The following is a 22,088-nucleotide window of genomic DNA, read 5'->3' on the forward strand; positions in this document are numbered from 1 at the left end:
AGTATCTTTGGAATTCCCTTTTTCATTATAAACTGGGTTCACAGGCCCAGAATAGGACATTCCTTACTGTCCTCACTTAAAATTAGCTGTATTTCTTTCTGGAAATAAAACGAATGCCAGTAACCTCTCCATTTACAGTGGTAAATTACCGCTTTTCAGATAAAAATTCTAAAGAGGTCAGGAGGAAAATTGGGTTGATTTGCAGAAGAATTTCCTGTTAGCAGTGCATGCTGGTGAGCCACAACGCAGCTTCAGAGTCCAGAGAAGAGTCAGTTAAAGATGTGTGTATCGAAGGAAATCCTCAGCTTCTGCTGTGTTGCCTGCACGAGGGAGGTCCAGGAAACGTTTCCCAGCGCTGTCGCCATCAGTTCATCTGCATGGTAAGAGGCCTACAAGTTGGCTCTTGGCTTCCAGCAAGCAGACCTTCAGCCTGGTCAGCTAACCTTGCTGGACTACCAAGAGGTTTTATCCAGGTTGGCACTGTCGTAGTTCAGCTGAAAAAGTGATGGCAGCATCGCTGGAAATATTTGTGCGTGATGTGCACAAGTCCTTTTGAAGACAGAGTGTCTTGCTGCAATACGGAAATACTTTTCTGACTGATCTGCAGTGTAATCTGTTGTGGACAGATTTGGATCGAGTTTGTAGCCATGGAAAATTTAGTGTAGCTGCATCTACGGTTGCAGTTTTTTGGATAATGTATTGTACAGACATTGTACTGCTGACAAATTAGTCTTCTGTGGAGGCAGACGTTTGGGAGCAGTGACTGTAATCTCAGAAGAACGTGTATTGACTGGGGAGAGCTTGGCTTGGTTTTGCAAATCACCAACCCTTAGAAGTGGGATTAGGTTTTGCACAGGAGAAAGTGGAACTTTATTGTAGTGTCCTTTGCCTCCAAAATGAGGCCATGGTGCTTGCTGCTTTTTCAGCCTCCATCTCAGTAAAATAGGAAATAATTGTTTCATATTTCAGTTTTGTCTCCTAAAGGATGGCAGTTAGCTACTTGTGCAAACCATAATGTGCAATGACTTTTTGGCCTTGATTTAGTTCTTCCTTACACCATATCTGCCCTGTTTGCATGCCCGCAATTCAAAATTCTCATGTACTTGTGTATTTATTTTTAATATTTTGGTGTTTCCATAAGCTTTGTTTGTTTAGTTAGCGGTTCCACTGAACAGTCAGCTGAAGATAGGTATCAGTCATGAAGGAGTTGGTTCTTCATGCACTTTGTGATGACAAAGACACATCTTAGAGTTGAAGGCAAGGAAAAGAAAATAAAATGAGAATAAAGTAGAATAGATGAAGAAAGACTTCTGTAAGAAGTGGAACTAGAGGGGATTATCTGGGTGACAAGATGGAGGAAAAGCTAAAGTGCTGGTATGGAGACGCACTGCAAATGTAGTTTGTGATCACAGTGGTAGTGCTGTTCTGATTCATAACTGAAATGACAAAGAAGCATGTTGTGTAAATAAGATAAATAGATTTATTATTTTTTTAAATCAGAAAAGTATTTTTATATCCCATTTTTGGGGAGATATGTTATACATTCATACTCACTGTAGGGGATCTTATTTTTGTTTAATATAATGAAAATATATTCATAACTTTTAATCAGCAAATTCATAAAAAAAAACCACGCTTGGGTGATTTATTGCTTGTCTCTTGTCTGATCAGGGTTATTTGCTGATACTTTGTAGCATTACCTATTAATAGATCCAAAGTAGTACAGCTTTCTTTAGTGGAGAGCTTAAAAAAAAAAAGTCTCTTCCTTAATAAAAATATTTTGCAGGTCTGTTTGAAGAGCTCATATGTATGATCTTGTTCAGTTTCCAAACTGGCACTTGAAGGCTTTGTAAGTGGATTGCGTTACACTCAGACTACTCAAATTCCACTTGTGTCTCTAGAGAATAGAAATCCTTCTACCATCAAATGCATAGGATAAGTTGAACCCATTGCATTGAGCTATGGGGTGTATTTCAGAATTTGGGAGATTGAGTTTTACAAAATAGATAACTGAGAGTTAGTATTCTTGCTTGGATAATGTGCTATTTGTTTTGGAAGGCAGTTTCCCATGACTAAATAAGAACAAGATGTTTGACCACCTTCTAGGGAGGAGGCTGTTTGGTCAGCATCAAATTAAAAGAAAAAATTTAGAAGAGGCAACGTACCATTCTTACGTGGTGCTGGAAATGTTTTCATGTTTCTTCTGGGCTTTAATTACAGAGCATGTGCATGGCAACAGGAAAGGCCAGAGGTTTTCTTCTGTTCTTGGAAGTATAGCTTTATCACATCGTTGGGAATTTATAGCCTAGTAATATGTAGTGTTTTTTCCATTCCTGCATTTTGCAATAGGTTTGTACAGCCTTGTAGTTTGGCAGCAGAGAGCTCTATTTTTCATGATTTTTTTTTGGCATGAAAGGGTTACTGTTCACATTTCCTGTGTAATTCCTTCTGATCTTGCTGGGCTGTAATTACTTTCCTGATGTTAAACATTCCCAGGCTCCTATAACCTCCTAGCCTGCTTGCACTGGCCAAGTCTGTCCCAGGTGATCATGTGGGCGAACCTCCTGTTTTTAAGGATAAAAATCTCTCCTTCCTGTGTAAGATAGGCTACACACTCATTCCTTGCTGTGCAATCCCAAGAGAAATCCTTTTAAAAATAATAATAAGGTAACACATCAGTCTTTCAGAGTCAGATTTAGCAGCCAAATACATGACAAATGAAGTGTGTGGGTTTAGAATTTGCTGAATCTTCGTTGAATGACTTCTAGTTCACATTAAATATTCTTTTCTTAATTCATTTGGAAAATAGGTTATAATATTAAAAAGACAGATTTTGACTGTAGCGTCTCACTTCTGACCATGTAAGTGGCAAATCATTTTAAGCTTGCTTAAATGTAGAACTACTTAGTTGAGCTTTCAGGATTATTTTTTGCTTTTGATTTCTTTGCTGTAGCTGCGTATCTTATAAAAAAAATCTAGAGGATATTACTCAGTTCTGTTGTTGACATGTAGTTCAATTATCCCGTATTTCTTCTGATTTTCTTTCTGATTTTCAATTTGAGGTATATAAACAGTAAACACAAGGTTTTCTTTTCCTTTTTAATACAAGTAACTGTGTACTGCTGAAAAATGATGGCTTCAGAGGTGTGGGATCTGAAGCGATCTGTTCTGCAAAGGCACTGAAAGTTTCTGTGTGCTAGGTTCAAGCTGCTCTTCAGCTTTCACCTGGAGGAGGCACCTGTCAGAATGTGAGTGAAGCTTGCTGTCCATCCCCTTTATGCCATTTTCTCAGTGTCCAGCAAGATGCAAGTGGTGTTTTAGGGTGTGAGGAGTTATAATGTGCTGATACAGAAACTTTTTTAATAACCATGTCAGAGATGGTAGCTGGAGGTTCTGTGCACGGTTGGGTTGATGATAAACCCAAGTTCTGATACTTCATTCAAGAGCGCTAGCTTATTACCCTGCTACAGGCATTTTTTTGTTATAATCCTTGTTGTATTATTTCATGCATTTAATTGGCTGCTGTGTGAAATTCTCAGGCTGCAAGTAATTCTGCTTAATTTAGATGCAGTGTTATGCTTGTAACTCAGATAATCAGAAGTTTTCCCGGTAACTGAGTGACTGACAAGTATGGTGAATGCATAACTGCGTTTGAGCTCAGTGAAGTTATACTTGGAAGAAATAAATAAAGGTAACAAATGCTAGCAGTTCAGCCCTTTTCCTGGTTTTTCTCATACATACCATAGCCTGGGCTTTTCTATATAAATAGAAGTTAGACCAGTTGGTGTTCGTGTTAACTGTGCTGCTCTGCTAGTGAAGTTTAAGATGAGTGTATTTTAATGGAAATGTCTCCTTTAATTTTTATTGGGAAGTTTTCATGAGTATGATGCTGTAGTTATAACTGGAATGCAGTCAGTATGCCGCCCAGTTCTTAACTGCTTTGTCAGGTAGTTGGTAACGTGGCTATCAGATGTGCATATTTTTGTTGTGGAGCTCAGAGGTTCTTACCCACGTATTACTCAAACACAGATTCCGGCATAACGTATTGATACAGTAGTCATATATATGGCTACTGTATTATACATGGGTGGGGACCATAAGGCACCAAGTGAGTATAACTAAACAGGTCAAAGATACTGCTGCTATCTTGAAATTAAACCTTTTCCCATTTATCATTGCCTTTATTTGATCTCCAGGTACCTGAGATTTCATAGGAAACTTCATCTGAAGAGTGCTTGCTTAACACGTGCGCTTGGGTATGTGTTAAACACGTGGCAGGAGTTCTGGGCGTCCTGTGCAGCAAGGTGGTGCTTTTGGTTAAAGCTTTTTTTCAAAACAGCTTGCTTTTGACTTTGTTATGAAAAAACCAGTGAACTCAGTTGAAAGTGAGTACAACTGTAGCGAAGCAAGCCTGCTTGCTGTCTGATAGGATGTAGAGACCTTCTTTCCTTTTTCCTGTTTAATTTCACTCCTGCTCAGATGAAGACAGTGAGGAATTGCATGTTGTATTGTAATTAAAGGTAACCTGTTTTGAATTTACTTTGTGCAGTGCTGAGATTGTAATGGACGTGGCTCTCCATTAGAAATTTCACCTTTTGCAGTAGAAAATTCCCTCAGTAGTGATGAATTTTCTTTGAAAAGAATGTGGTTTCAGAGTCCTATGCAAATTACATCCTGCTTTTTGTGCAGAAGACAAGTTAAAGGATGTACACTCATGATGTTGACCTTGTGTGGTCCTCTGTGTGTGTGCATGTTGATCTTCTAGTGGTTTAACTTAAAGAAAACTTTGATTTAGATGTCTCCAATATGCTGGAGGCCAAGTGATGCACGTGGTTGTGATGCAGGGAAGAACTGGGCCTAATCTCAGTGTGTTTAGTGAGGAGAAAAGGTGGGTTTGGTTTTAACAAGCTATAATAAAATTAAGGAATAATTCGAATTAGATGGGTTTTTAAGCTTTCAGACAATGTAGTCAACTGTGTTTTTATTCAGAGTTCTGCAAGTTCTGTCCTTGAGTAGACATGTAAATTACTGTTATGACAAAATGCATACATACGTCTAGGATTTGATAGTAATTAATTCATTTAACTTATCTAAGGCAATATTACGTGCCTCAGTTTGAAACAGGCTATAAAAAGTAATGTGTAAACAAACATACCACAGCAGGTGTAATGGCATGCTTTGTAGAACTGCACACGTTTTGGTTTTAGGTGCAGTGGTTTCTCACTTTCAAAGTTCGCAGACTGAAGTTTAGTTACAGAGTGCCTCCTGACTAGATTTGTAAGGGCAGTTTTTATGTTGCTTTTTTGAGTGACTTGATATTTTATTATGTATAATTCAAGTACTGCTAAAATGTTGACTAGCATTCTGATAGACTTAGGTTATTTACCACTGGTGCTCAAAATAGATAGACTTTTCCACTTGGATTTACCCTAGATCAGAAGACGCCTGATGGGAGAATCTCAGAATACATGCTGTTTGTCACTGAAAAAAAAATCGGAACACAACTGTCTTTTAGAGAATCGTGGAATGGTTTGTGTTGGAAGGGGCCTTAAAGATCGTGTAATTCCAACCCCCCTGCCATGGGCAGGGGCGCCTCCCACCAGACCAGGTAGCTCAAAGCCCCATCCAGCCTGGCCTTGAACACCTCCAGGGACGACGGGGGGTGCGTGGGTGGAAATGGATGATCTTTTATGGTCCCTTCCAACCCAACCCATTCTATGATTGTATCTGTAAAGTATCTGTATGATACTTTAAACTCTGATGAAACTTAGAGACACTGAACATCACTATCAAAGTTTGAATTTGGTCATAACATGGGAGTTAGTCCCACTATCAAAAAAAAATGTATATTTAATTACCCTAAGCAGGTGGAAGTTCAGTTTCAGAACTTGAAGGATTGAAATGATTTAGGCAGCATAGGTGTTCCACAAATAGCATGATTTTTGTGAGAAATGGTTGAAAATGTACTGGTTGTCACGCCACAAAAGCCTGGTTGCTTTAAAATCTTGGTCATGCTTAACTGTTTTTCTCTTGAAGTACTAATTCAGCTTGGTCTTGCTTAGTTTGAGATTAAACTGAGTGAGTTAGGAATACAAATATCCTTAGGAACAGAAGGCAAAGCTGGAGGCCCGTAGAGAAAGAAGAATGTTCCCAGGGTTAGCATTGTCTGAGCACCACAGCTGGTTGTTGGACAGTGGCCAGGAATAATTTTGACATGTTTATTTCCTTTTTTTTTTCCCTCCATGAGCATGTTTGGGGGACACTTCATTAAGGATGTTCCATTGCCTTTGAAGCTTTGTGCCTTTAACGTTTTTCAATCAACAAGCAGGGTGGCGGATACAGAAATGAAAATGATATTGGCAAGGACTATTTGCACAATAAAATCAACATAAGATAAGTGAATGAAGGCAGCGAAGTAGGACAGGTTAGAATTCAATTTATTCTTTTGCGTGTTTATCTGCGTGAAGGTTTTTTGTAATGAGCAGGTATGTTTCATCAGTAAGTAACGTGCTGACAGACGGTTATAAATCCTACAAAAAAGATATTTAAGTAATTCATAGAACATGCTTATGCTTTGTCTGCAAATCTTGTCCTGCACGCTACATGGCGAGTGGCTCACCAGTTTGAACAACAGATGCTGTTCTGTGCTGCTCCTGGATGCTAATCAATCACTCAACATCACCAAACCTGGATAAGCCCGTGGAATATTTTTGTCTCTCTACATTTTCCAGTTGGTATTAGGAAATGTGTTTATACCAGGTTGTCTAAAAAATATACTGTTTCATGCTCTTAAAATAAATATCAGACCCTTTGGCCCAGCAGTTGCTTTGTCAGTCGGATCAGACCTCTGGGAGCTTGAAATGAGGGAATTGGGGCGTTCCAGGCGGGAGAATCCTTCAAAGTGATGCGTCCTTTCCCAGAAGAGGAGATGGATGTGACTGTTTGAGCAAAGAATGCAGGCACAACAGCTGAACTGCTCTGCTGGGGTCTGTATGTAATGGTTTGGGTACAGCAGCAGGGAGGGAGGGTGCTGCTGCCTCTGCATGTGCTCAGCACACAGCTGGGTGGTTGCTTCTCTTGCTGTGATCTTCCCCAGGGTTCTGCAGCTGTGGAAGTTGAACTGGTCGTAAATTTGCAAAATAAGTTTGAATAAATCTATTGTGTGTTGGGGATTTTTTATCTACAACAACAGAAGTTATGCAGTGCTCTTTAATGCTATACTGGATCCAGCTGGGATGGAGTTCAGTTTCTTCAGAGCAGCCTGTATGGGGCTGTGGTTTAGATCTGCGACCAAAACAATGCTGCCAACACAGCCGTGTTTTTGCTGTGGCTGAGCAGTTTGCAGAGCATCGAGGCCTTCTCTGTTTCTCACACTGCCCTCCCAGTGAGTAGAGTGGGGGGTATGCAGGGTTGGGAGGGGACACAACTGGGCAGGTGACCCAAACTGGCCAGAGAGATATTCCATGCCATGTAACGTCATGCTGAGCAATGAAAAGGGGGAAGAAGAGGAGCTCAGGGAGGCTGCCATCTTCTGCTCAGGAACTGGCTGGGTGTCCATCTACCCGTGGGAGGTGGTGAGTGATTGCCTTTGCGTCACTTGTGTTGCTCTGTGTTCTTCTCATTCCACTTCTTCACTTATTAAACATTTTTTATCCCAACCCTCAAGTTTTCTTGCTTTTATTCTTCTTTTCCTCTTACTTGGTCCTACTAGTTCAGGAGGAAGTGAGTGTCTACTGGGATTAACCCACAACAGGTGCTTATCACAGAATTTATATACAACCTAACCTTTTAATTTTGCATTAAATTTGGAACTGTGAGTTTTGAGAGGGTGTTTCAGTGAGATTGTTCTAATTTGTAAACTTAACGTTGGATTCTTCCAATGCATTATAGCTTATTATATGCTGAGGAAACAGAAAAGGTGGAATTTGTATGGGATTGAGTTGCTTAGGCCGGTCACCAAGTGTGGTCTGTTAAGTCCCTCTTTCTGGTGAATGGTGATAGGACTGTGTTTAGGAAACATAGGTTATAATTCCTAGTTGGACAATGTTTTTAATGTTCTGCATCATTAAGAAAATCCAACTATTATATTTGCATCTCTGGTTTTGAAAGCATGTAGTGTTAAAGTGTAGTAGGCACTCAGCTCTCCAGAAAAAAAGGTCCTTAACCCTGAAGCACAGTCCAGGTTAGCAATGTTGTATACAAAATTTGGAGGTGGAATCAGCATAGCATGAAAGCAGTTGAAGCAGTTCTTAGTACGACACCTGATCAGTTACCTGGGTTATTTTTCAGCGCAGTGTAATCTGCAAGGACCAGCTGTGCCTCCTTCAAAATAAGAAACCAAATGCTCCAGTACATAACTTTTACTAAGAGCTTTTTTGTTGAGGGAAACTATAAAGCCTAGTAGTGTGTAGGATGTAGTGTGCTTGGTGATAAGGTGAGCCCTTTTTTTGGATCTTGAACAACCAAACCTCCTAAAAGTGATTAGTTGATAGGCAATTTGAATTTTAACATACTGGGGATATATACCACCTTGGCCTAGGTAATCTGTTGCTTGATCAGACACAGGTTTGCCTTCTCAATTTGTCGTCTTTTCCATATAATGGTATGCTCCTTCTATTTTTTTTTTTTCCCTAGCTCTGGAACGCTTGTTTTGTATAGGACACATTGAAGTTGGTTTTAAAAAAATGTACTATATTTTCTGTGTGAGGGATGTTGCTGCATAAACGTTATAAATGTTTTTGTCAGGTAGAGAAAGTACCTTTCTGACTGAAGCTGCCTAGCTGACTTTTTTTTAAGAAACTCCGTAGCGGAAATTCTTACAGAAACAACCGTAAACGATGCTAACTTTACATACAGGTAATACCATGGCAAAATTTAGTACTATTCAGCCCCGGAGCTGTAAAGTCAGAAATAACTCCCTTATTTGAGTCAGAATTGCAAAAGCATTTCACCTTGCGAAGTTCGGAGTGGTGTTTTGCTCAAGTTTTGTCAGCTGTTGGTTATCTGTCCTCTAAGGAAAGCATTAACAACATCTCCAGACTGTAAATAACAAAACCCCTGTACAGAATCCTTCCGGAATGGCACAACAAGTTATATTCAGGGCAGTGTCCAAAGGACACAAAATACCACAGTCCAAATAGAAGAAGTGATTAGGGATTGATTATTTCTCATTGAGTCCTCGCCTAATTTGAGGGCCAGCTACGTTTCTGCGAAGACTTTCACGTCATGTTTCAAGCTTCAGTCAGGGATTGTGCAGGTGAATGTGCTACGCTCATGTCTTAATCCATAGAATATTAATGGAATTTTATGGCTTTGTTATCTGAGACATTCAAATACGTTTTGACTGTGTGAGTCCGTTGTGAGGTATCAAATATCTCCAAAATATGTCAGGACTTCCAAATTAAGGAAATACAACGCTTGCTCTCCTTGCTCTGTAATGCTGAAAATTACAGCCCTGGTTGGTTATTTCTGTAATCTAAACTGATAGTTGGTTATTTCTGTAATCTAAACTGATAATTAACAGCATCCTAAAACTTAATTTTCACCAGAAAAGTGTTATTAAGTTGCCAGTAATAGTTTATTCCTCCGCTGTCAAAGCTGAGGAAGATGGCAGGGCTGGGGTGAGCAAGTAGTATGCAAGTTCAGTTTTCTTGTTCTTTCCTTTAGTAATCTTTAATTATTTTTGTTAGTACTTTTGTCACACATTAACCTCATTCTGGTCTTTGAAATAACCTGTTTATCTTTAGTGTAAGAGCAAATAAAAAAAGTAGATGTGGCACTATTACAAAGTTTCTTTTCTCTCTGCCTCTCATAAAGTCAAATTCTATTTAATCCTTCAGCATAGTGTAAAATGCAGGAATTTTTGAGTACCTTTACAGCTAATTCTGAAGCGTGGTGAAAGCCTTGGAGCAGGAATTGCTGGAACAATCTGTCCTATAGGCATAGGCTCAATGTTACTGTGGTTTTCAGGTCATCCTTTGTGGTCAAGTGGTAAATGTCATTTAATTTCTGAAAGGCATCTGTTGAGCTGGAGATTTTCAAGACTCATCTGGACAAAGCCCTAAGCTCAGTGCTGACCCTGCCTTGAGCAGGGGAGTCGGACTGGATGACCTGCCGGGGCCCTGCCAGCCCGGATGATCCTGTGAGTACCGGCGTGCACAATGACAGGTGTTCGTCTGACCCTATGTAAGCTGTGCTCTGACTGTAATGCAGTCACTGTTTAGTACTTGCGATATTGTTTAACTGAAAACAAAGCAAAGGTACTGCAACAAGTACGTAGTGGAAAATAAATGATGTGTTCTGTGCTTATTTGGCCAAAACGGTCATTAATTGTGAACATCAATAAAGTCAAAAAGTCTCACAATTTAATCAGGCATTGCAAACTGTATTGTGGCTGAAAACCGTAACGGTGTACTGCAGTTCCACCGTGAGTGACGTTACATATTAATAACAGAACAGTAAGATATATAGATTCTGTCTTGTGAAACTGCATTATTGAGAACTGTGGCAAAACATCGTAGAGATTTGGACCAAAACAATAAATGAATACTTAGTTAAGGGCTAGGATAACACAGGGGGAAGCAGTAGAAGAAAGAATTGCTCAGTTTGAATTTCAAAGTAAATTCTGGAGTACTCGTGGCCAAATAAGAGTGTTAGATGTTTGTCTCTCTTGATTTAAAAAAATAATAATAATTTGAATGTATATTGTTGGAAATATGGACAGTGTAGATTTCATGTACTATCTTGCAAAAATGAGTTTGTTTTCCAAGACTTGTTTCCAGCTGCCCTCAGAATCAAGGACAAAGTGTAGCAATTTTTACTGATTCATCACTTCACATTTACTTTCATAACAGTAAGATCCAGGGCTACTTTAAAATCAGAAGCCTTAACTTTGTAATAGAGCATTATAGCAAAGGTGTCTCTCTACATCCAGACTTCAGTTCACGGTGTCCAAAGCAGTACTACTGAGAAGTTATTTACTATTGAAAATACGAAATGGCAATCTGTGGAAATTTAGAGGAAAGCAAAGCATTATTTCTTGATGTTCTGTGAATTGTCTAATGCTAGGCATAGTAGCAACGTTGCTGTTCTTTGCTCTTTTTAATTTTTCAGAATGCTGTTTTTTCAAATGGAAAATAAGGTAATTTACAGTCGTAAAGACTGTTCAGCTACGATTTCTCCTGTCCACATTTCATAAAACGATGAACTGATATTACTCCTTCGTTCAATTGATGTTGCTGTCTTCTCCCATGCACACTTTCAAGAAACTTCTGTATAATTCTTCTCAGGTCCTTGAGCTTGCTCTTTTGGAGGTGGTTATAATTGTAAAATCAGAATTATTGTGACTCCTGAGCTGTGTGCAACAGTAAAAAAAAAAAAAAAAAAAAAAAAATAATAATAATAATACATTAAATAAAATCATGGAGTGTCCTTGTTGCTAGCAGTGTATGTGCTAGTCTTTATTCATGCAATTGAAAAAGAAGTTGGTTTGAAAAAATTTCTCTCCTCAAGGAAAGCAATCACCTTCCTTTGGTTTTTCTTTTAAGCCAAAAGATGTAGCTGAAAGCTGAAGATGCGCTGTATTGTTTTGTAAGTAAGCTTTTATTATCAACACGATATTATTGAAAGTAGCATGGAACCTGTTGTGTAGGCACAGTTCCACTCTGACAGATGGGCATAATGCAGGCATGCCAGAGAACCATTATATAGATCACGTAACAGGGTATGAAGTGAAGAATTTTTGTCCAGGCATTCGGTGCATGTAAGGCTTGAAGTTCAGGAAACGTGCTCTGACTGGCCCATCACATAGGATGATCAAAAATTTAAAAATAGCCTGGGATTAAGTTCTGATGGGTTCGTACTGGGAAAAATGACCAGTTGCAGTGAGGCTTCTGTTTCTTTTTGGATGTCTGCTGAAGTCACCTAATGGTCTCAGCCAAAAGAATTCTGCTACAGACACGCATTTCTCCCTGATTAATTACCTAGGTATGGAAACATAAGCAGTGTGTAATTTCTCTTGTAAGAAAGCTGCTGGTTTAGTGTGTGTATATCTCTTTGGATATATAGTTGTAGGATGAGGAGCTACTGATGTAGGATGAAATCCTATTGTGAAAATACAATTAAAATAGAAAATTTTGAATAAGAACAAATAAGACTTATGTGACTGAAGACTTGGATAGTGAAATGCGGAATATTTTTGCAGGTTTTCAGAAATGCAAATAGCCTATTGCCTAGCTATTGTCTTTTGGCCTTTTTTCTTTTTTTTAAAAACAAATTGGCTTAATGCCTTGCGTTTGATTTATAAAGTAGCCAAGCACTGTAGGCTTTTGGCAAAAACAGTTGCTTGAACAAATACCTTTGTGTGTTACACTAGTCAGTTTTTGTGTGTGTCATTTTTATTTCCTCAGCGTTTTTGTCATATTTCATAGCTTCAATGGTTTAATCTTACTTCAGGTCTAACTCAGCCTTTAAATACTTACAGATGTTGCTAAATTTCCTGGAAGCTATTACTAATTCATACTTCCTGGGGAACTTGGTTTTTAAAAAGTTTCTAAATTTTGGGAAATAATGATTGAATGGAACTGTCATTTACAAGATGGCACAGTATGGGAAAGAACAGGTGTGAAAAATGAAGTGAATGAAATTGCTTTTTAAATATAATTTGACATTTCATAGGCTTCTGTTAGGAGAACATATTTTCTAAACTGTGTTAAATATTTAATTTTTTCTTTTTGGCTAAATGTTTTCCTTCTGAAATGAAATTACTTAATATTATTTAACTAATGCTTCTTTGCAAGTTTTAATTTAAAACTAGGCATGTAATTAAGCCTAATATGAAATTATAAGATCTGAGTTAATGCTTTCTTCTGGTACCTGAACTAATGTTCACTGCATTGGAAGGTATAGTCATCATCGAGAAGCTTTGTTCTTTTAACAAAAGGTACCAAAAATAAATTCAGTTAGGGTCACAGTGGTTTAGTTTAATACTGTTATGATAATAAGTACTGTAATTACTTTCAGATAGTTCTCCCTTCCCAGAGGATGAGATTTTTAGTTTTGATGCCTGCTTAAAGCATGAGAATGACAGTAAAATTAATGTCATAACCTTTACAGCCTATTTATCATTTTCTCTCTAGTATCCTAAAGGATTTTGTGTAACATCTAAAATAAATGTCCCAGTATGGACAAGCATCAAATTAGGTTAATTGGGTTCACCTGATATTCAGAGCCAGTGTGTCTATCAGGACACCAATTTCATATAAAAGACCTGTGGGTATCTTTCTGTGAAGATTACTTCTAAATTATTACACGCTCTGTTTCCTTTGATTGTTAAAGGCTAATTTACAGGGTAGTTCTAAGATTTTTTTTTCACTTTATTTGATATTTTTGTTTCTTCTGGTATCTATCTTTTCATTCCAAGGTAATGTAAGGAGTAGTAGCTTGATAGCTTATTTTATGGCATTAAATTTTTCAATTCTGTCCAACTTTAACTCCACTTACTTGAAAATCTTGGTAGTAGATTTTTGTCTCTGACCCATCAACAGCAGATTCCAAAGGAACTATTTTGAGCTTTGGAGTACTGCATTTAGATTATTTTTTATTGTCCTATTGTAAGGTTACAAGCTGAACAAAACAGATTTTAAGATTATATAGAATTTTAAGTTTTATCGTTGGGTTAGGTGGGGTAAAATTGATGATAATGCCACATAGAAATACTCGATATCATCTTTTGTGTTGGAAAAGAACTGGTATTGGTATTGTATGAGTGCTGCAAAGCCCATTAATAAACAAGGAAGACTGTAAGAATGATTTCAGTTTCATTATTCGACAAAAACAATGGGATATCCTCAAGTGGTGGCCAACATACAACTTACTCTGGGTGTACAAGTGTAAAACAGGTACAAAATTCAGTTAATAAGTTTGTTTTTAAGGTTGGCTTTTTTGAACATTGGCATGTTTTGTAGGGAAGTAGGCATGACAAATTAAACTTAGAAGCAGATGAAAAAAAAGTTCTGCTGAGGCTAGGTATAGATAGCTGCATAGATGTTGTACCCTTAAATTTCTGTACTGTTCATTCAGAATTCCAGAGCATTTTGATCAGATAGCAGGATACATGTAGGGCACCACCAAATGTGTTCAGATATTGAGTAGCTGTTAAACATTTTGCAGCCTGACTGAAAAATGTCAGAAACTGTCAATGAGAGAGGAACATTTATCGTTGTATTTATAGTACAGTTCTGGTGGGACTGGTTGCCAGGCTAGCGTTAGTCGGCGATCAGAAAGATCACTGTTGATTCAAAAAATAAAAAATCATGTAATCATGTAAAATCCACGCTGGTCCCTGGAAGTGTTTTCCCATTCCCAGATTCCATCGGTGTGGCCCGTTCGTTCCTGCAGGTTCAGAGGAGCTTGTGTCTGTGGTACCAGGGCACCGAGCTGCGTTCAGCTGAGCCGAACCCTTCGTGTGCTGCATCTGCCCGAGGAGTGGTTGGCTGCTTAAGCACCACGGACAGAGGCCCGCTGAGCCGCTCCTGCTCCCGCACATCAGCAAAGCCGAGCCAGGAGACGCTGACTGACGGGCAGGAGCTTCTTTGCATGTGCCTCAGCACAGAAGATGTGGGTACCAAAGAGCATCACCTGTTCGCTGTGTGAGAGGTCTCCTTGGAGCAGCCACACTCAGTTTTCTTTCATACTTTGGTATTGAGCATCCTAGAAACAGCCTTGGTTTTGCCTCTTCTGTACTTTGCTGTTGCCCACAGAGCCGTCGTCTCCTGCCGGGAACCTCAACGTTGCTTTTTGCCGTTTGCATGATAGTAAGGAAACATCATCAAGACTTATTTTTGTGGTTGGTAATTGCTTCAGAATTGGTATTTATTTTTGTATTTATCCCAAAACAACCTTTTTGTACTTACACTCATAAGGGGGCTCTTGAGTGCACATCTGGAAAGTTCTTCATGTGGGATTGTACTGGCTGTTAGACTGGCCATGAAAATAAACAAACGCCATCTTCTCGCAGCTGGGTCTGCTCACGGGAAATGATAGGGATATGTGCTGGTAGGAAGTCCTTGATCCAAACAAACCCCAAAGCTTTTTGAGCTCCATCTGTGTCAGTGGACTTGTCTGTTAACTTTCCAAAGCCTCCAAGTGCATCAGGAGGACTAGAGTCGTGTTACCATGTGTGACTCCTGTCTCTAATGTGCTAGTCGTATTCAGCCAAAACAAACTATGATGCAGCTGTTCCAAAGGCCAGAACATTTTATGACAAAGAAAATCTAAGTAGATAATAACGTAATTTTACATTGTAATTATATTATGTTATGTCTTTCATTCTTGACTGTGAAATCACACTGGAAAGAAATAGCCAACTCTTCAGTGACTGAGTGGTCGCTTGATCTAATGCTCTATTATGTCAAAAACTGTGTATCAATTATTGTGATAAGAACCAATGTCAAGCTCAAGAGAGGTGGCAGCGTAATATTTGCTTCACAAATGCAAGCTGATATTCATTGTAGCATCCATGGAAGATTCTGCTTATCAGTCAGTTATAGGGAATCCTTGCAGTCAGATATTACTCAGAGGGTGGTGAGGCACTGGCACAGGCTGCCCAGAGAAGCCGTGGATGCCCCATCCCTGGAGGGGTTCAAGGCCAGGCTGGTCTGATGGGAGGTGTCCCTGCCCATGGCAGGGGGGTTGGAACTGGATGGGCTTTAAGGTCCCTTCCAACCCAAGCCACTCTATGACATTTGAAGGAAAATAGTTGGTTAGTCCTACGTTGTCTGTGCATCTTCAGAATGTGTTTGAATGTTGGAATTCATGGTGCCTCCTCTGCAGCTTTAACAGGGGTGTTGAGTTACAAGAAACCTCAGTTAGCTGTACCCAGGATTGAAATATGGAGAATGCATGTAAACAGTTCAGAGAAACGCTTGGTTTAAAATTCAGGTGTGGTTTGTATGAGGTATAGGCACACGTTGGTTACATACTGAAACATAATTTTGGAAAACTGATTCTGTTGTCCTATTTTTACAGAAACCCAGCCTTTCTTAAGGGGTGAAAAATGTTGATTTCTTTTTAAGGGAGCTTTTTGTTTTTGCTTTCTGTTTTTAGGAATGAACCAGCTTAACATCTGAAAATGTATTATTATTATATAGCAGTAGTGGGCTAATTTTTTTGAGTGTACAGAACAGAATTGTCGAAGAAAAAGGTATTAATGGTGCATAAATGCAGTCTTAGTACATATATAGACTTAAATATATTTTGAAAATTAAATTGAAGGCTGAATTAGTACGGAACTGCTGAATGCGCTTGTTCTAAGTTTACTTTGTTCAGTTGGATAATCAAAAGATTAGTGTGGAAATGAGTCATTGCTCGTGATCCCTGCACTTCAGCAGAAGCTGCTAATACCCAGAAATTACCACCATCTGAATAAAGTTTCATCACTCTGAGATATTTAATCTGTAAGGTAAACATGTAGCATTATTGCTTGAAATAGCATATGTGATGGCATTACATTTGCATTGTGTATTACAGGATGTTAACAGTAACTAAAAAATTGTCAATCTTCATGACAAAAGAGAACAGTCAGGAAAAAAATGTATACTGAATTAATCAAATTACTTTTCAGTGTTATGCAATTGATTTGTGTTTTCTTCACTGTTGTCTTTGATTATGCTTTGTAAGGCTTGGATGTAGTACAACACCTGGTATAACGTTGAACGTTTCATTGCATAGGTGAATGAAAGGAAAGTAAGCTAAAGTATCACCTGCAAATATTGGCCTTTCACACCAAGTTCAAAACATGTTTGCTAGGGCATACAAGGAGGTTTTTGGTTTTGTATTGATCCATGAATGTGCTCTCTGTATCAGAATTAATTTGAGTCATTGACACCTTCTACAAGCACTAAATTGAATTAAGAAAAAGTATGAAAATGCAAAAGAATGACTGCATTACTTTCATAATACGTTTTGCTTACAGTGATAAGTTTTCTTTTTTATGCAGTGCTTTTAAAACTAGTTTGAGACCTCAAAGTAAGAATACAAGATTTTCTTTATCTATTTGCCACTACAGAAAAGTGCTTTAAATAACGTTAAAAACAAACAAAACCATTGTGTATATGAAAATAAGTAACCTCCTTACATGTGATTTGTTCTCTCTGTATTCAAACTTGAGCATTACCAAAAACAAATTTCCTCCAAAATGGATTATTTTTGCAAGTCTGTTCATACTTTAATATTAGTAACTTTCTTTAGTTTCTAAAAATGGATTGGAACTTCTCAGTATCTCTATTTCTTCTTTCCAGGAACGTTGCTGTATCTATTAGAGGGCATAATGCAGAATCCTTTGACTTTTTCTGCAGGTATAGTATACTTTCTGTTCTTTTTGAGAAATTAGACATTTGTAGTTCAAAATATGGAAGAATAATATCATATCCTCATTAATAAATGCCTAAATAATAGGTATAAGTGATGCCTACTGTTCTACCCGAATTTGGATTTCAAAAAACCAAAGCTCTTATGACTAAGCTGTTATAAATAATACTTACCACTTTAAACAATTTCAGTAACTAAGATTGTTTTATTCTTTAGGACGTTGCTAATTGCTGTTACCACCTCTAGTTGAAACTTTATAACTCTGGTTCTTGTTTGAGCAGAATTAATTATTTGGGTTTTATTACAATTATTTTTATCCTTATATGTTTGAAAATCATTGTTAAATTTAACCCTCATACAGTGTGGGCTCAGATCTATGTGCAAGTTGTGCTTTAAACTAACACATACAAAAAAATATTAACTTATTTTTAGATTCTAAGTGTATTTTCTCCAGCATTCCTATCCTTAATATTATTTCTCGTTTTCAACTACATTTCTTCTGTGTTTTGTCTCTTCAGAAGTCATCTTCTGTTGATACACTTTTCAGTAGAGTAAGCGTCTTGAATTTTTCCCTTGTTATTTTGATGAGGATATTTGCACTGCAACTGTATATACCCAAGCCTCTAAATAAATGTTTGGCCATAACTATAATCTCCTTTCCCTGTTGTTCATTGTTGCAGTGCTAATGTTTAAGTATGATTTTTAACTTGATGTCATTTTTATGATAATTCCTAAATGTAAGTGAATGTTTGGTGTTTATGACATAAGCTCTAATGGACCCTTCAGAACCATTTTAGGCTGTCAGTTAGATTTCCATTGTTAGTACTTAACGTTAATTAAGACAAGCACTCTATATTACTTATCTGGAAGCTTGAGCTTTTGCTGCCATGTATGCTAATACTTTACCTGTTTTGCAAAGGCTGAGCGTTTTTATGATACTGTAATAATTCTGATGAAGCTAATCCAGGAGGATGCCATGTGAATTGATCTCAGCTGATGTAGTCCTGTGCCTAGTGGGACCATTCTTTCAAGGGAAGCAGTACGTACTGTCGTGTAAATCCATCCAGCCTGCAGTGCAGGGTCTACAACCATACGCTTGTGACTGAAATACTTGATTCTAATACTTAAAAGCTTTATTGTTCCTTTAAATAAAAGGAATTTGACCCATGTAGTCAAATTGAACATTACCTATATGTTGACGTAATTTCTGAATAACAGGAGGAGAATATAGACTGTGAAGCTGTTTCCAAACTTGAAACTGATGACTCGTATGCTCCAAGGTTTTTAAAGAAAGAAATGTATCATTTTTTAAAGAAAAATCCACGCCAGCTAGTAGCCTGTTACCCACTTTCACCCAGAGTGAATGATAAGAGCCATGTTCTAAACTTTGGAAGTGGGGGGTCATGTTGGAAATCATAACCAGATCCTAACCAAGAGCTATATCACTGTGAAATTATGGTGTCTACAAATGTATTAATCTCAGTATATTTTTTGTATTCTGTGACTATCACTCTTTTTTGTTCTTGTGTGAAGCATAACCCTTGCTTCTTTAAATGTTACGACACTGAAAATATTGAGGCTATTAACAATTTATAATGATTTATGTGCAACAATAACATTGGTACATTTCTTACAAATAAAAGGTTTGAAAATGAATGGTATTGGAAGTAGAACCTATCCATCAGTTAGTTACATTCAGGATAGCATTTTTGTCAGCCTTTCAGTACCATGAGTGCTTTTTATTTTTCAGTTGAGTGTGGAAGTAATGGTTAGTGCGAGTTCTTTGAGTGACAACATAACCCTTCACTGCTACCATTTGTCACGTAATAGCAGGAGTTCTGTCATTCGATACGCACCCCTTCAGGACATGGATTTTCCTCAGCTTAAAATAATTGTATAAGGTGATGATCATGTATACAATGATCAATTGAAACAGAGTGCAAAGAGATGCACTTTTCTGAGTAATGATAAATATTTAACTTCTGAGATCTCATAATTGCTAGGAAAAAAATTAGATCATCATGGAAACGTGTTCTGTCATTCACACCCGTGTTGATATTTGCTTTTGAGCAAGTGCTGGGGTTTTTTATATTGCTCTGTAATGACACAATACCATTGAGTCTTAGAGGTCTAAAATACCTTTGGATGAGTGGCACAGTCAGATTTATAAAACACTTCTGCTAAATGATTCTAATGTGAATTAATTGTGTATATTGTGCAATTATGCAAAATGAAGGCTGTCCTGGTTTATCTAGGAACTGATTTAATACTTGTTTTTTTTAGTATACATCGAAAGAGTGTACTAACAGGCTGATAAGTTTTGCTCCTTAGATATGTTTATTTTAATAAAAAAATCATTATATCAAGAAGTCATTGTATAGTTTAATACACTGTATATCAGTGTTAGTATGGTCTTTTGGTGCTAGAAGATCTCAAACTTCAATTAACCATGTAAATGTGTTTTCTTAGCATCAACTCTCACTTTGCTGGAACCCCTGCTGCCTTTTTATCATTAACATAAATGCAGGTGCAAATAGCATTTATGCACTTTGATAGAAAGCAGTTGGAGACATTTCACTGTGGGACACGACACTTTCAGATTGTGTACATCTGTTCAAATAATGTATCCAAGCCAGTGACATGAATGCAAGGATAAAAACATCTGCCCCTGAGACCATTTGCCATACAGCAGATGCTTACATCTTTATTTATGCAGATGGTTTGTGTGATGAGCTGAGTAATGATGAAAGCAAGGAAGTTTGACAAAGATTTCAGGGTAGTGCTTGGGATGAGAAAATACGTTGGTAACAGTGGTTCATTTTCAGATGTCTGTGGGAAAAAAAGAGCATCTGTTATATTTACTGATGTGTTTAGTAACACGGACATATTTAGGGTAGTAACTAGATTAAAACAATCACTGAACTATTTTAAAAAACAATTTTGCAGAAAAGTTATACTACAGCTACAGAAGATAGTTTAAGTTTAATTTTAACAGGAAGCCTTAAAATTTTGTGTTAAGATTTTCACACATTCTCAAGATTTTACAAAACTTTGGGTGAAAGGTTTGCACAGTAGAATATTTTGCCATACTAACATAGCACTTTGGAAAGTTGTTTAAAGGCTGTGAGTTAAGATTTCGTGACATTTGGGATTTTCAGTAGAAGTCATATTTAGTGTCACAAAATAATTAGATCTGTAGGCTAGCTTACAGGTTTGGAAATTACCGTAGGCTACTTGACATGAATTGCATACCTAAATAAATAAATAAATGAAACCCCACTGGCTCAGATAGACTTCAGTGCTTACGACAGACTTGCCCAGCTCCAGGGATGGATGGAGGCAGCTTTGTGTTACGTCCGACTCCCTCTGCTGGACTCGCACAACCAGGGTCTCCTTTTGTTCGCAAGAGCCGTCGCGCTGCTTTCAGCACAGTGAGCACTCCAGCTAAGCATGAATTTAATTTGAAATTTCTGCACACAGCAAACTAAGGATGTCATCTTTGGCCCACATTCCTGGTGACTACGTTCCTATTTTAATTCCATTGCATGGTGGCACCCATCACAAGCGTTTGCTGATGCAGTATCACTTAGCAATGTATTCAATCAATTCCTTTACAGCATGACCAGTGTGTTCTTTTGAGAACCAGTGCTGCCTTACGTAACACAGTAGCTAGGATGGGCAAGCATAGTAATGTCAATAAGCATTGCAATTTGAATTATGCACGTGGGTGATTAAAAAAAAAAAAAAAAAAAGGCGTTCAGGTGCTGTAATTTAAATATTTTCTGCTACATCCTACTGCCAGAAAGGCCTAGCCACATTCAGGTTTTGCAACAAGTGATAATTTTGTGTTATGAAAAGTAATGTCTTAGTCAGGAGGACCATTGTCTTCCTGAAGATGTTTGTTTCATTTGCTTTACAGGGCTTGTTTGTCTTTGAAAAAAAAAAAATCCATATCTGTTTAAAGGACCATGGAGATCCTCTAAAGATTAAAACAAAAATAAAGATTAGTGGAATTGACTACAGGTGGCAATGTTTTGCATATTTCAACCAAAGCCATAGAGTCGTCTTCTGAAGAAATTTTGATTGTGAAAAAAGAAGAGAGAGAACACCTAGACCAAATAAAACCCTTAGAGATCCTCCGTTCAAAAAGTTAAATGGCTTGGGTTATTTTCAAAAGAAACGAACTCCTTATAAAATCCTTCAGAATCTACTCTCCAACAATCATCTAAGTTTAACGAAGTGTGCTATATTCTGGTCATAAATTTGGGGCATACCTGCTCATACTGGAAGATTGAAAATAGACCAGGCCCTGTCTGATCAATTTCTGATCCTCTCTTCATCTTCAGTGAGGGATCACTTTTCAAGGTTTGTAACACAGAAGTCACCATACAGATGCTTTTAATGTCTCAAGTAATATAAGTTTGCTCTACGGACAATCCATAAGATGAAGTGATGAATTCATCATTTGTATTGTCTTACATAAGGCTGTGTTCAGAAATAAAGGCTCTTGATTTTCACATAAAAATGGATGTTCTATAAAACGAGTAACAATTTCACTCTTGTGCTCTGCATTTGAACATCAGTATTTGGGGGGAAAAAAAATGTTTGTGGAATAAGAATCTTAATTCCCGTACTGAAATCAGAAGTAGGTGTTTTCTGTCCCATGGAGGGAAAGGAGAAGGGTTGAACTCCCGGTAAGAAGATTGATTCTGTTCTCAGCT

General features: G+C 37.8%; 1 protein-coding gene across 14 annotated transcripts in view; it reads left to right on the forward strand.

The window, feature by feature from the left end:
- The window catches only part of ZNF438 (zinc finger protein 438), a 48,086-nt gene that overhangs the window by 11,588 nt on the left and 14,410 nt on the right, over positions 1 to 22,088 (forward strand). For 5 of the 14 annotated variants that reach the window (XM_040546499.1, XM_040546502.1, XM_040546494.1 and 2 more), the window contains one exon: positions 17,298 to 17,354. The exons of 1 other annotated variant lie outside the window; for it this stretch is intronic. In XM_040546499.1, coding sequence (XP_040402433.1) covers positions 17,327 to 17,354 — 28 coding nt within the window. In that variant the 5' untranslated portion in view covers positions 17,298 to 17,326. Of the gene's footprint in view, positions 1 to 4,196; positions 4,257 to 10,015; positions 10,142 to 11,570; positions 11,590 to 17,297; positions 17,355 to 17,885; positions 19,730 to 22,088 lie in introns of those variants that run through there. 8 more of the 14 variants (XM_040546497.1, XM_040546503.1, XM_040546496.1 and 5 more) reach the window with 6 other exon arrangements.

The sequence above is a fragment of the Cygnus olor genome, chromosome 2 (assembly GCF_009769625.2).
Source record: "Cygnus olor isolate bCygOlo1 chromosome 2, bCygOlo1.pri.v2, whole genome shotgun sequence".
Lineage (NCBI taxonomy): Eukaryota > Metazoa > Chordata > Aves > Anseriformes > Anatidae > Cygnus > Cygnus olor.